This window comes from Raphanus sativus, chromosome 4 (genome assembly GCF_000801105.2).
Source record: "Raphanus sativus cultivar WK10039 chromosome 4, ASM80110v3, whole genome shotgun sequence".
Lineage (NCBI taxonomy): Eukaryota > Viridiplantae > Streptophyta > Magnoliopsida > Brassicales > Brassicaceae > Raphanus > Raphanus sativus.
The window spans coordinates 16666531-16682208 of NC_079514.1; the positions used below are offsets into that span (position 1 = coordinate 16666531).

At 39.5% G+C, this 15678-nt stretch overlaps 1 protein-coding gene and 2 long non-coding RNA genes across 7 annotated transcripts; 1 reads left to right on the forward strand and 2 right to left on the reverse strand.

Annotated features, from left to right (window-relative positions):
- Positions 1-304: 304 nt before the first annotated feature.
- On the reverse strand, positions 305-8907 carry LOC108855646 (uncharacterized). Of its 5 annotated transcripts, none has more exons than XR_008945060.1 (7): positions 8685-8907; positions 1785-8575; positions 1598-1688; positions 1291-1497; positions 1067-1213; positions 853-973; positions 305-617 (listed from the first exon to the last, which is right to left on the reverse strand). It is a non-coding gene; the product is annotated as an uncharacterized LOC108855646 (long non-coding RNA). The 5 variants fall into 5 exon arrangements; XR_001950101.2 differs by having other exon boundaries at positions 305-663; positions 1598-1694; XR_001950102.2 differs by having other exon boundaries at positions 1291-1451; positions 1598-1694; positions 8685-8906.
- LOC130511554 (uncharacterized) lies at positions 544-1090 on the forward strand. Its single transcript, XR_008945061.1, has 2 exons — positions 544-678; positions 792-1090. It is a non-coding gene; the product is annotated as an uncharacterized LOC130511554 (long non-coding RNA).
- Positions 8908-9996: 1089 nt separating the features above from the next.
- LOC108855644 (protein TORNADO 2) lies at positions 9997-11773 on the reverse strand. Its single transcript, XM_018629512.2, has 2 exons — positions 11139-11773; positions 9997-10379 (listed from the first exon to the last, which is right to left on the reverse strand). The coding sequence occupies exons 1-2, from the start codon at positions 11634-11636 to the stop codon at positions 10062-10064; spliced, it is 816 nt and encodes a 271-aa protein (XP_018485014.1). The 5' UTR covers positions 11637-11773; the 3' UTR covers positions 9997-10061.
- Between the last annotated feature and the right edge of the window lie 3905 nt (positions 11774-15678).

Here is a 15678-nt window from a genome sequence, read left to right on the forward strand (position 1 = left end):
AGCCCGTCAACCTTTTTTAATGAAGCCCATCCATACCCATTTAGTCCATACCACATCGATTTGAGAAAAAAATTGGTTACCGTAAATATTTCTTTCTTATCATTTATAGCCGATCACATTTAATTCATAAAAAATCTTATTCATTAACCGATCAAATCTTTATTTTTTTTTCTTTCATGGTTATCTTTCTCCCCATGTAAAAGTCACAAACAGAATAAATGCAATATTCCCTAACGATATATGCACAATTAATTTGAAAAATTTAATGATTGATTACCAAGATATTCTAAAAATACACAATAAATTAAATAAAACTTCCCTAATTATATTCCATGTTTAACGCAAAGGTGTTACTATCTAAGATTGAATCACATATTTGACGATATATACATTTCTGTTAAAAACAGAAAGGAGAAAATATTGTTACGATATCTACCCTTGCCATAAAGTCAGCTTCACCTAGATTTCTTCAACCATTCATATATAATGATACTACGATGGGAGACTATTCATACATCTCTCAAAGAAAACATGTCAACCCAAAGAAAAATGTGTCTTATCAAAGATCTCAAGCCTTACGGAGATGAATGGGGTCTGACTCTCAAATTGCTTCATTCCTGGAAACAAAACACCAGTTATGGAGGAAATACTCTTGAATGCGTTCTGGTAGACCAAACAGTAAGATTAAAACTACTTTTCACTTCTATATATATATATATATATATATATATATATGTAAATCGATTCTCCACTAATAACTGAATCATGAGTTTTCTCTCTTTTTTTAACAGGGTGCTAAGATACAGGCATCATGCAAAGGTTCTCAGATGTTTCGTGTTCAACGTTACCTACCTATTGGTGAATGGAAGGTCGTTGACACCTTTAAAATAACTGGGCAGGAGATTAAATCTGCCTAATGGAAAGAGTCATCCTCTGCTCTGTTGATCTCTGTCAAGAGATTAAATCTGCATATCTATTTCAAATTCAAACAAAAATATTTGTAAAAATTCATAATATGAATTTCACATGAAGGAATATTGTGATGGTAACTTCGAAAATAACTTACGCTTTTTATATATCGCCTTTGATACATCTCTTTCCTACTCTACTCAGAATCTCTCTGTTGTAACCCTCTCTTTTTAGTATACTCAGATGGTACTTGCTCTATCTCTATATATAACTTTAATTTGCTTCTGCTGCTAATACTTCATACCTGAAGTATTTTAAGAGGATCAATTAGTAGTATTTAAGCACAAAAGTATTTAAAACCTTATCATAACTAATACTTACCCTTTACTTCCTCGATTCTAAATTTGGAGGTATGACTTTCATTACGAACGGTAGTATATATATTGAGATGACCCATCTTGAACAAGCTATTTCATTCATCCTTGCTGATTCATCATCCTCTCAGATCATTATAGAGCAATCATCCTCTCAGGTCATTCATCCTCGCAGGTTTCAAGCGGTAGATTAGTTTCCAGTTTACAACGATCTCTTTATAATTAATATATATAAATATCAAACAAACAAAAAAGTCAGAAAATCTAAGTAACCAAATCTCAGAAACGAAAGGGAAATATATGTAGACTCTAACCTTTCATTCGCTTCATCCGACTGAGCAAGATTGACACAAATCTAAGATGGTTCTCTCTATCTCTTTATATAACCTTCATTCGGTTTTGATTCTAATACTTCAAAAACAGAAAAAAATAACAGGTTATACATCTATCCTATTTACGAAGAAGAGTATCATAAGGTTATCTTTTATAGAAAATAGTTACCTTTGTGATCCTCTATTCTGATTCCCTGGATTCTTAATTTAGAGTTTTGAATCATAAGGAACTGTGTAATCGTTGGTTCATCGGAAAAATGCTCTCTCTCAAAAGCCCTAGCCGCAAACGACAAAAGAAGCCTCCGCCATCTAAGCCCTCTCTCTCCGTCGCCTGCGTTCCGATCTGCCTCTTCTTCTTTCCAGAATCTCAAGGGAGACTAGTTACACTCCTTAAGATTTCTGTCGTCTCTTTGCTCCCGTCTGTCGTCGTCCTTCATCAACCGGAAACCCATCTCTGGTCTAGTGTCAAGTAGTCTTCTCACGCTGTCTCTTATCTTCCTGCCTCCACCATCGTCTCTCCCGATCTCGCTCATCTCGTACTCTCTGTCGTCACTTCTCTAGCATACTGCTAAGTTCTACCGGTCCCCTACTGATGACTCAATCATCGATGATGGTGCGTAAAGGTGGACCGTCTACCGTGCGCAGCAAGCTTGCCTCTGAGGATGAAATCATCCAGATTCCTGACTGCGACATCAACGCAGTAGCTGATCGCAACCGCCTGACGCTTATAGGGCGAGTCTTTCATCTCCAAGGATGGAGTATTGATGCGCTGATCCACCTTCTCCCCCGCACTAGGATCTGGAACGTCGAAGGCCGTGTATGGGGAATCAACCTAGGTAACGGGAGATTCCAGTTCGACTTTGATAACGAAGCAGACCTGCTCTCGGTTCTAAACAAGCGCCCATGCCACTTCAATCAATGGAGCTTCGCGCTTGAACGCTGGGAACCTTTCACCAGTGAATCCTTCCCCAACACAATCCCTTTTTGGATCAGTGTCACCGGAGTCCCAGTTCATTTCTGGAATGATCAGACTTTCATTGCGATCTCTAAGGTCCTCGGCCCTTGGATCTCCCTTGACTCGAAACGAGCAAGGTTTCAAGTATCTGTCAATGTTGACAAGCCTATACAATTTGAGCGCCGTCTAGAATTCCCGAATGGAGACATAAGACGAGTCTCCTTCTCCTATGAGGGTCTCTTTAGATACTGCTACACTTGCCACATGATCTCACATGATGAATCTACTTGTCCTCAGCTTACTCCCGAGGAGCGAGAACAAAAAGGGCAGCAGAGAGCAGAGCTTAACGCACAAGGAGACCCATCCATAGGACGAGTGAGAAGCGTTGACCACTCTGGTCACATGAAGCGGCCTCGTTCCCCGTCAAGCGGGTGTTCCCCCCCCCCCCTCCTCTAGGGCGTAACCGGATCTCCACCTCCAACCTCTCTAAAAAAGATTACCATCATGAGGAAAAAAGGCAAAGGAAATCTCCATCCCGAGATAACAGAGCCTTCCATCCCAACCAACTAGAGCTGGAAAACAATCGCGAAACCTCAAATCGCAGTCAACCTCGTAGCGAGGATGTATGGAGACGCCTGGAACTCCCATCTCGCACATCTTCCGTTTATGGAAAGAACGCTAATTCCCGTGCTCCCCATAGAGAATCTCAGTACCCGCAGCAACGTAAAGAGACAAATCGACCAGCTCCCTACAGCAGTCGTCAGGGTCACCGTTACCAGGAAGCTCGTTCTTGGCGTCCCCGATCACCTCTGAAAAACCCTCGCTATACTGATCCAGCGCCAGTGTCCTCTCGCGCCCCTCAACTGGAACACAAAGGCCCCGCTGCTGAGGTCCCATCCCTAGCTATAGCGGATTCTCAAAGAACTATTTCGGATCAACTAGGCCAACTGGAGCTGGGAGAAATCAACAGGGGAGAACTCCCAAAAAGTCCAGTGGCTGAAACAATGGAGGAACGCCAAAGATGTATCAAAGGGAAAGCTCACTTGACGGACACCCCTACCTCAAGAGAGCGAGAGCCTCGCACCAGAAATTCCTCTCTCTCCATCCGTGAGCCTTCAAACGAACATCAAACTCCGCCTCGCAATGTTGATCCTCGCAGTGATGATCCGAAGCTTAATACTCATGTTCTAGCTCCCATCTGGGCTGCTCCTTCTCATTGTCCGATGAATATGGCTCCAAAAAACCTGGAACTAGACCTCGACATGGAATTTGAACAGGATCTAGATATCACACTCACAGAGGACGAGCTGGCTCTAGTTGATACAATGGTTCAAGAAACTGAACTCTTGGAAATGGATGCGGAGATGATGGATAATGATGACCATTTCCCAACTATCTCCAGCAATGGCTGCGATTAATATGGATATGCAGGAGGATCTACCGCCACCAACTTGGAAGGTACCACCGCAAGCTCCGAAAGCAACGACTGCAACCCATGACGTGCTCCATACGGCCCCTTCTGCGTATACTGCTAAAGGCTACCTCAAGAAGCAAGTCTCAAAGAACTCCGATGCAAAGAGTGTCAAGGCTGCTAAAGCCTCGAAGAAACTCAATCAGCTCCGGGGTCGCGACTCACCCAGGAAGCGCTCCACCCTGGGTAAATCCTCTACTGCTCCCCCTTCTTCTACGGTCCCTCGTAATGAGGTGTTTCCATTTGCTAAAAGCAAAAAAATCTGTGTCTCTCTCAGGTTCGGTGGTGTCCCAGAAACCACCCAGTAAGAAGATATGAGTGCCATAACTTGGAATTGTCAGGGCGCCGGAGCTTACCTGACCAAGAAGCACCTCCGGGAATTGCACCGTTGTTTTACTCCTTCTTTTCTTTTTCTTTCAGAAACAAAAAACAGTTATTCTTTTCTTCAGGATTTTCAGTTTGAATTTGGTTATAATAAATTGTTCACCGTTGAACCTGAGGGTAGAAGCGGTGGACTTGCTCTTTTTTATTTAGATTCTTTTGAGGTTACTATTCTTTTCTCCAATGATAGAATGATCGATATTGAAGCAACCATAGCAGGAAACAAAGTTTACATTACTTTGTCTATGGAGATCCGGTTATAAATAACCGAGAAAATGCTTGGAAACGTTTGACGACAATGAGCCTAAACAGGTCTGGAGCATGGCTCATGCTTGGTGATTTCAATGAAATAACCAGCAACCAAGAAAAAAAAAGAGGACGCAAGCGCAGCGATTCTTCTTTCCTGCCCTTCAAGAACATGCTTGCTAATTGCGGAATGATTGATTTTCCCTACTTAGGTAACCCTCTCTCCTGGGTTGGAAATAGGAGAAATGGCAAAGTTCAATGCCGACTGGACCGGGCAGTTGGTAATGAAGACTGGCACCACTGCTTTTCCCACACTAATGTGGAGTATCTTCGCTTATGGGGATCAGATCATCGGCCTATCCTCTCGCGTTTTCTCTCGGTAAAGAAGCCTGGCCGGCGTGGATTCAAGTTCGATAAACGGCACATAGGCAAAGAAGGGTTCCGTGACACCATCATCTGTGGCTGGAACGACCCGAGCTCTTTTGACCGGGATGACCTGCACGACAAGATCGAACTTTGCAGGAAATATATCTCCAGATGGAAGAAAGGCAACCCCTCCAATACGGCCAAGAAGATCGAAGAGATAACAGATCAACTCGAACAAGCTCAGATCGATGACAACTTCTCGAGCGACGCTATTCTGTCCCTGAAATGGAACTTGTGTGCTGCCTTTAGAGACGAGGAACTCTATTGGAAGCAAAAAGGCAGAGCTAACTGGCTTCGGGAAGGAGACCGTAACACCAAATTCTTTCACGCCACTACCAAGCAACGAAGAGCAAGAAATCGAGTCATATGACTCCGACGGCCAAATGGTACTTGGGCGGACACGGAGGATGATCTGGAACAAGTGGCTACAAGATATTTTCAGACTTTATTTACCTCGTCAAATCCCTCGGACTTTGACGATTCACTCCAGTACATTACTGAGAAGGTAACCCCAGCCATGAACGAAGCTCTAACAAAGATTCCATCAGATGATGAGATTCAAAGCGCCATGTTCGATATCAACCCTGATAAGGCTCCAGGGACAGGCGGGATGACGAGTCTCTTCTTCCAAAAGTTTTGGGGCATCACTGCAGAAGCAGTACGCCACACAGTGAAAGAGTTTTTCTTGAACGGAACTCTAGATCCCCGTCTAAACCAGACAAACATTTGTCTCATCCCCAAGACCGAGAGACCGATCGAAATGGGAGAATTTAGACCTATCAGTCTATGCAACGTCTCGTACAAAGTCATCTCCAAACTCATGAGCAAGCGTTTAAAAAAATGCCTTCCGAAAATTATCTCGGAAACGCAATCGGCCTTTGTAGCCAGACGTCTGATCACAGACAACATTCTCGTCGCACATGAAGTCTTCCATGCTCTGAGGACAAATCCAGGATGTAGATCAAAGTTTGTTGCAATCAAGACGGATATGAGCAAAGCCTTCGACCGAGTCGAGTGGTCCTTCCTAGAAGCACTACTACTGAAAATCGGCTTCTCTACGCAATGGGTGTCTTGGATTAAAGTATGTATCTCTTCAATTTCATATCAAGTCTTGCTAAATGGCGAACCTAAAGGCAGAATCACACCATCACCTTTTCTCTTCATTCTCCTAACGGAAGCTCTTATCTCCCAACTCCAAGGGGCAGAGAGAGAGGGAAGAATCACTGGTTTTAAAATCGCCAGAAACAGCCCACCGGTCTCCCATATCCTCTTCGTGGACGACAGTCTCTTCTTCTGTAAAGCCGATATACAACAATGCTCAGAACTCATCCGAATCATCAATACCTACGGCTTATCCTCTGGCCAGCAGTTGAATGTAAACAAATCTTCTATCCTGTTTGGAAGCAAGGTACCCCAAGATACTAAAGCAGCGCTTAAACAATCTCTGGGGATCTCTAAGGAAGGAGGAATGGGCGTCTATCTCGGCTTACCGGAAAAAATATGTGGAAGTAAAAAACAGGCTTTTGCCTTTATTCAAGATCGGCTCCTTAACCGTATCAACTCCTGGTCCGGAAAGCTTCTATCCAAAGGAGGAAAAGAAATCCTTATCAAGTCGGTAGCTCAAGCTCTCCCCACTTACGTCATGTCGTGCCTCCTCTTACCACTGGATGTAACCCGGAAACTAACTAGTGCAATATCCCGCTTCTGGTGGAGTACAAAACAAAATAACAAAGGGTTACATTGGATAGCCTGGAAGGATATTTGCATTCCCCTAGATAAGGGAGGACTCGGATTCCGGGATTTCAGAAATTTTAATCTCGCTTTACTTGCGAAGCAGTTATGGAGGCTAATTCAATATCCTTCATCTTTACTAGTGCGAGTCCTAAAAGGATGATACTACAGGCTTACGTCTCCAGTGGACGTCAAAAAAGCAAGCTCACCATCCTATGTATGGCGCAGCTTAATGGCCACACAACCTCTGTTGAAAGCTGGCCTGCGACGCTCCATAGGTTCAGGTAATAACACGATGGTCTGGACCGACCCATGGGTGCCCGACGCCAAACCACGGCCAGCTACTCCATGCGGCTCCTCCTTCGATCCAAGCCTTCGCGTATGCGACCTGATCGATGCGACGTCCCAAGACTGGAACCGGACAAAGCTGCATGAACTGTTGGCGCCCGACGATATCCCCCTTGTCCAAAGCTTGCGCATCCGACGAACCAACCAACCAGATAGCTTCTGCTGGGCTTTCACCAAAACAGGCGCCTACTCGGTCCAGTCGGGATATACTCTAGCAATGGCTATGGAATCTTCTCTCACTCCAGCACCAGTACGCGAACCCAGTACCACTGTCCTAAAAGCTAAAGTATGGTCTATTAAGACCTCAAGAAAGATCCAACATTTCATCTGGTAAGCTTTAACGGACACTGTACCTGTGTGCAGCCGACTCTCTGATCGTCATTGTAGCACTGAAAGAAACTGCCCACGGTGCAGTGCGGAGGAGGAAACCATCAACCACCTACTCTTTGAATGCCCTCCCTCAGTACAGACGTGGGCTCTAGCACATGTGCCCCACTCTCCGAGTATCTTCCCGAGCAAGTCTATTTTCAGCAACCTTAACCACCTACTCTGGCGCGCTAAAGGGTTAGGTATTCCGGCCTCAATCTTAGACAATGCGCCGTGGATCCTGTGGTATCTATGGAAAGCTCGAAACGATAAACTCTTTAACGGAGTAGATACCACCCCCTGGATACAGTCCAAATAGCTCTCTCGGAAGCCGACAACTGGAAATTAGCGCAAATTGTCCAGACCCAAGAGGAAGACGCCAACCCGCAATCATCGAACTCCCAACCTCCTGCCCCTAGATGCTCGATCGATGCCTCATGGCATCAAAACGACGCTCTCTTTGGCGGAGGCATGGTCCTAACGAATGAGGATGGGGAAACGACCTTCGGTTCATTCTCTAGTAACCGAAGTCTCTCCCCCCTACACGCCGAGTTACATACTCCGCTGTGGGCTATGAAATCCTCACTTCAAATGGATCATCAAGATATGACCTTTGAGACAGACTGTCAACAATTGGTCAAGATCATCAATGACGAGAAAGAAGAAGACTGGCCATCTTTATTGGTCGAATTTGAAGAATTTCATCACCTTCATTCTATTTTTAATTTTTGTTCTTTACGTTTTATCCCTCATTCTTGTAATGTCCGAGCCGATAACCTTGCAAAAGGAGCTCGAGCTCGTGGTATCATCTTTTCCCATGTAAACTCTAGAATTCCAACATGGATGGCTCAAACCAACCATACGGAAACTCTTTAATAATATATGGAGCTTTTGTCGTCAAAAAAAAAATCATAAGGAACTGTATACGAGACGATCCATCGTGAACACGCTCGAGACTTCCGCTCATTCTCTCTGATCCTCGATTCTCTGTTTTCATTGCTGGTTGCATGTTTGAAGCTACCAATTAATGTCCAATCTACAAAGATCTGTCATAGTTAATATATATAAATATGAAACAAACAAAATATGATGCATCTACATAAACTAATCTCATAAACGATCCGGAAATAGGAGTAGACTCTAACCTTTGAATCACTTGATTATTTTAACAAGTTTGGTGAAACACAGAGAATTGAAGGATTGAATCTTCGTTTGATACAAAAGTCGCTCCATGGATTTGATCTCCGATAACAAGATCGACAGTAGCAAATAATATGAACAGAGAAGATGAAAAGTCTTTTGCATGATTCACCGACAGAAAGAAGCGAAGTCGAGAAAAAAAAAGAGTTGGGTTTGTTTGTTCACCTTTTTTTCCCGGACTAATCTGTTTTATTCTTATAATTGGGCTTGGTCTTTAGTTTTTGAGAAAAATGTTCTCATCTATGGCCCAATTATTTGACACATAAATTACATCTAAAATATTGATTAGTAAAACATATACCAAACTCAAAATTTAAAATACAGATGATTTTAATTTTAATATAAATAAAACTTACAATGTAAATATTGAAAAATATGGAAATCTGTCACATTGCTATGTAAAAAAAATTAAAAAAATTGTTTTTATCAATTATTTTCTTGACTTATTTTTTATATTATTTCTATTCAAATAAATATATTAAAATCTTAATATGAACTGCTTCAACAATAAACCAATATAAAGTACTGTACAATTGAGTTCTAAAATCATTTCGTGTAACAACAAACCAAATAAATATGTTGATTGGATAAAACATAAAACAAATCAAGAGAAAGAAAAAAAAACGTTTACAAAAGACACTCTATATGCTGAACTTATTATAATTTTTTTTACTAAGATAGATGCATATAATTCGTGCAAATAAATAATCCATAGTCCAAAAGTGAAAATAATACCCGTCCGGTCGGGCGGGTCAAAATCTAGTTAAACTTAAGAAGGCAAAAAACTTGTGATGAAATCTTTGTAAACCAAGAGAAGAGAGAGGTATAGGATTATAAATTTGTGATCATTGGAAGAATGATGAAATCTTTGTAAACCAAGAGAAGAGAGAGGTATAGGATTATAAATTTGTGATCATTGGAAGAAACAAATAAAGTAAGTTATTTGAACTTATTTGGAAGATTATCTCTCTAGATACGCTGTGGGTAAGATGGGTGGATCGATACCTGACTTGGAAAAGTTATTTTTGGCAAACAAATAAAAAGAGTGTATTCGGAGCCTAGATCTGGAAGAAGATTTTAAAATAGAGGAACTGGCATGCTCTCTTACTCGAATCGAAATACAAAGTGAGGCTCAAATTTCCTTTTGGTTCAATAAATTATCCCCGCTTGGAAGGATTATTGACATCACATGCGCGAGATGTAGTATTGATCGGTGACGTAAAAGATTACAATGGCCAATATTTAAAAGAAATTGAATTATAGGAAACCCAATGATTTAATAAAACTTCACCACAGTTTTGCCACTAAACTTCTCATCCCGATCATATATCAGTATAACCCTGCTTATACTGTCTGAAAGTATCTTCAGTTTTAGCGTTTCGGAAAGCGCAGCAGCCAAATATATAAACGATTATTAAACCAATAAACGCCACAAGAAGAAATATATCCGCTTTTAACCAATCTATCTTGAGGTTTGCGAGCAAACCGGCTTTGCAAGAGTCACAACTGTAGCACAAAGTGTTTTGGTCATTGCTCCACTGTAGACAGTCGGTGTCTGCAGACATATCCACGGGAGTTATCCAGTAAGTAGGGTTCACAAAATTGAAGCCACATTTTGTTGGAGGTTTGCAGCAACCAGACTGTAAAAATAAAAAAAAAATGGGGTTAGATTTAAATAAAGATAAAAATATACAGTGATAAAAAATTGTTTGGTGTGATTGATTAAGTGTACATAGTGGAAGAATCTTGAAAAGTTGGGTGTATATTTTTATTAAGTCAAAAGTTAAAACATTCCAGTTATTTTTTCCCATACATGCGCCTATAAAGCTAAGAATCATCATCTATTTTATAATTTTAATACACCAGCTGTTCGTCATTCGAATTCAGATTACATCCTCTCTTTTTTCTTTTCGACAACATTTTTCTTTCTTTGATTTTATAAAGACATTTGATATTTTCATACGAATTGCTCCTTTTAAAGAAGAAAATAATATATTTTCCATTTTTTGTTACAGTTCTATATACATTTTTCATTACCGCCCCCGTTTCTTTTCATTTCTATTCGATTTTCACCCCATACTTCTTATTCTACTTACACGAAAGTTTGCCTCGATTAACCAGTCGACACACAGATCGCACAAAAAAGAAACAAAATGTAATTACAAAACTAATTAAATAACAAGGAAGGATGAAAATCATTTAATAAAAAAGGCAAATGCATACGACAAAATCCCAATGCACAGATTGTAGCAAGAACTAAGAATTACCCAAAACTTGGAGGACTAAAAGCAAAAACAAAAGTAATAAGAAAGACCATGAACTATTTGCATTTTTTCTTGTTGATTTTCATAGCAAAATAAAGAAGACAATTTAAATGAAAAGGGGGCAAAGATATTTACTTGAATGGGGCTAAGATGAGCATTGAAGAAATCCATAGCCATAGTGAATCTCTGGTTTAATTCAGGACAAATGTTCGTAGTACTCAAACAAGTACGGATCCGATCCCATTTGGAAGAACTCTGAACTCTTTGCCATAAGTAACCAGAGAAGTCTTGAAGACTATACTCAAGATAAGCTCTACTTGGTTCTGGATGACCAGATCCTTTCAGGGTAACCATGTAAATAAATCCGATAAGAACACCTAGAAGTACGATGAGAACAAGCATTGCAATTAAGTAAACGACAAGAAGCCAAGTGATTCTCCAGAACCCTCCGATGAAACCAGACAGACCCACAAGGAGGATCAAGATTCCGAGGATTATTATTGGCCACTGGAGGAGCTTGACACATGAGTTCACTGCTCCCATAGAGAGCCAGATTCCGGCGCCGATGACCGGAATTGAGAGGAGTACGGCGATGAAGTTTATGCAACCTATTACATTGTTGCTTAGAGGCATTTTTTTTTTTGGGTGTGTTTCTTGAAATCTGTTTGGTTTGAAAGGGATTTAGGGTAATGGTAATAACTTAAAGAGAGAGTGAGAAGGAGAGTTCAAATCTACAGAATAGCAAGAGAGAGAGGACTCACATGGGTGAAAAGTGAGAGTGTAATATAAAAAAGCCTACATAAATCACAGAAAAAAGTGAATTGTATTTGTATATAAAAGGTAATTAATTATTTGAAAATAAGATAAAGCTGTAATTATTTCTTAGATTAGTTATTTTTGACCTTATCTTTCTTCATATAGAAAAAAATCAAAACTATATGTTACATATTTGAATATATCTTTTGTTACTATTTGTTTGAAATAGTAGATAACACACAAGAAGATATGCAAAGCGAATAGATTTTACTACTCTTATCCTACTTGTCTTTAATGTGATTAACTAAACAAAATTATTAGAGAAATTAGTATAAATCCTCAAGAAATTTCTTTAGATAATATATCTGGTTCAGCGTTTTTATTATATCTGCGCCTTTTAAAAATAATAAATCTTGCGTATAATAACAGTAAATAAGATAATTTTCTTTAAAAAAAACAGTTTGTAAATGATATTTGCTAAAAGGTAATAAATTATTATTGATTTTAATGCGTCAAGAATCATTTAAGCATATAATATATGATTTGTTTCAAATGGTTTTTGTGTAAGATGAGATTATTCAAAATTAACAAAATAGAGTAATTGTGGAGCAGGTGCTCATTCTCTCAGGAGGACAAGGTGCGACCTCCTACACTGAAGTCAATTTTAAAAGCTTTCATGAAAAAATGTATCAAATAATCTTCCTCAAGTTAGACATCTTCTAATGAGACTGGTCTGTTTAAGATATATGTATAGAAGGGTGCGAACGAGAAACCTCGTCAAAATATATCAACATTGCGCTATACTAGTGGTTTACCACCATATAAGGTTTCGTTATGTCTTTGTGAGAAACGTCATCAAAAGATATCATCAACAGTGTGTTGGTTTGGTTTTAACATATTTGATAGTTTTTAGCAAAAAAATAAAAAAACATATTTGATAGTCGACTATATATTTGAATATTTGATATTAAGCTGCATAGAACGAGCTAGGTATGAGGGAAGTGTGAATATGTTGACCTGTTACATATAGTCCAAAAGAGACATGACAGCACGGAGTGCAGATTTACCCGTCCTTCAGAGTACAAGATTCCGATGGATTAGAAAAATAATCAATGGCGAAAAAAAGTAAGAATAAAATGAAAAGCATCGAGTTTAAGGATTCCCATGGATAATGCATTCGATAAGGTTTACTTTACCCAAAACTCAAAGGACCTTGATTGATAGAAAGAATTGAGTACCCATATGCGCTCTGCGACACATGTTTGTCAGAGCAGCTGCAATGGGGGATGAAGAGGAATCCTTAGCTCTTAATCCTAGGGAATTAACAATATAAATATAATATAAACACTTAATTATCTAAGGATTGATCCTTAGATAAGGAGTTTTAGGATCAAATCCTTATGGACGTGGCAGCTTGGCATTGGATGGGGAGATTGGAGTTGGGTTCGCCGGCATTCAACCCTTTGAAACTTGCATCTTCGTCTTCTCTAGATTCGATTCCTTCAATCTCTCCTTCTTCTCCTTCTTCTTCTTATTCGTTGTTTCCAGCAAGCATCGGCATCAGAAACTCCGTCGGATCTCCTTTCAAGAGATGTCTAAAGCAGTCGTTTCTGTTCGAGCCATGTCTTCTTCTTCTTCGGCTGCTTATTTTTCTTCTTCTTTTGGTTCGTTGTCAGATTTGCTTGATTAATCCATGTGATTATGATGATTAGACTTGTAGTTTATGTCAAGGGTTTAGATAGAGAATGAAAGAATGCCTTTTTTTAGTTTATAGAACTTTGAAGTTTCCATTAGTATTGCGTTTTTATTACCTTTGGAGTTGGTTTCATATACACTTTGTTGAAAGTCTTGTTTTAATCTTTCTGTTTTGTCTGTGATACTATGATTTTGTTTCTAGAATTATATTATTTTCTTACAGTAATCGTGTCTCTGTTTGAAAACAGTTGATTGAAAATGCAATTATCAAATGATTTATTTGATGTTCTTATTACCTCTTGGATGAATCTCTGGCTCATTTTGCAGGTCCACAAGAAAGACTTACTGGCCAATACACTGTTCCTAATGTTTTCGTTGGTATGTTGTTTAATCCCTTTGCATTCATTGAATTGAATGCTTTGCTAGAAAACCTCAGGAGAATTTTACAACATTTGTTCCTCGTATCTCCCTCAAAATAATTGATGAATATATGTTTGACTTATGCTGCTTGTTTTGCAGTATGAGTTACTTGACAAGATGATGGACTTTGGTTACCCTTAGTATACCGAAGCAAGAATCCTTAGTGAGTTCATCAAGACTGATGCTTATAGGATGGGCAAATTGTGAGGTCTGATGTCGTTGGAGCATTGAAGATGCGAACATATTTGAGATGTGTGTTTTAGTGTTCTATATCAACAAAAGCATGTTAGATCAAACTTCCCTCTCCATTGACTCTCTGTTTTTTTTTTTGTCAAGGACTCAAAACTGAAAAACACCATTGGACTTTCTATTTTGATCATAGTCCTTAACTAATCTAAAAAACAAAAAAAATAGTTTAATAATCCTAAGGACTCCCATGGTGATAACACCATTGGAGATGCTCTCAGTCAGCATCATTCCTAAGATGATGGCAGATCAGCTGAGCTTATAGATAGAGTTTTTAGAGGATTCGTCATAAACCTTGAGGTGCATATTGGTAATGTTCTAGTTTCAGTAGATTTTCATGTCCTAGACATCAAGCTGAACTAGAATTCTTCTTTACTACTTGGGAAACCCTTAAATGGCTAGCATATGAGCATTTTGTAACATGCAGACTAATCAGTTATGTCTGACACTCACAAATTTGAATAATATTATGATACAGTGAGAGTTGTCAAGTCTTAGACGTCCTACATAAAAATTAGAGATGACCCATGATTCATAGCAATATGTTACTCTGATTCTGGAGCTGGACTTGAATCGGATACAGAGGAATCAATCGACACTCAAGTCGAACCGTCGCTCTACTGTCGCTTCGAAGCCACAATTTGACATAAATCTCGAAGCATCGATCGACAGTGGCTTTGCAATGAGATAGACGATTTTCTAGAAGGAATGATCAACAGTTGGGAGAATGATTACTACCAAACGAGTTTTGTAATAGACACTGCTATCTCTTCAAGAAGGAAGATCCGTGTAGTGCAGCTTGATGAGTATAGAATATACAAAGATGAAGATGGCAATGCATTGGATGGGAGGATCATCAATGTTTTTAAGGAGGATATATAAGCAATATTGGAGATGGTTGATATATCAGGAGGGAAGTATATGAGTCTACCACAGTATGAGAGATGTTTTCAGATGCCTAGAATAAGTCCTACACCAACACCTTCACCAGAAGAAGACAGATACACTAGAAACGAAGTGATGGAGATAATGAAAAAAGCAATGGTAGATCATGATAAGATAATGCATCTGATGAATCAAACCATGTACATGTTTTTCTTTCCCCTCTAGAACATAACTGTTTGGATCAGTAAGACAATGGAGGAGCTGAAGCAAAAATTAGATTATACCAAATGGATCATCGATAGGCAGCAAGACCACATAACCAGAGGTGAAGAAGCAATCAAGAGCTTTGCAAATACCTGGTTCGAGATGAGCAGAGAAGATGTTGACACATGTTTTCCAACAACTCGTCAACTACCTCCATTCACTCCATAAAAACCTCTAAAAATCAAGTTAAATGACTATAACAAAGCGTTTAATAGAAGGCAACCCACTGAAAATTTTTACTTAGTTTTCTTTAATAAAATTATTGATTTTTTCGTTTTATTTTTCTACAAGTAAAAAAAGATCCGAGGAGATGATTACTCTAAGAATCGACTTGATGAGATGCGGTCGATATCTATCAACAATGCACCATCAGAGACGATTGATCGACACTTCATTGTGTCGATCGACA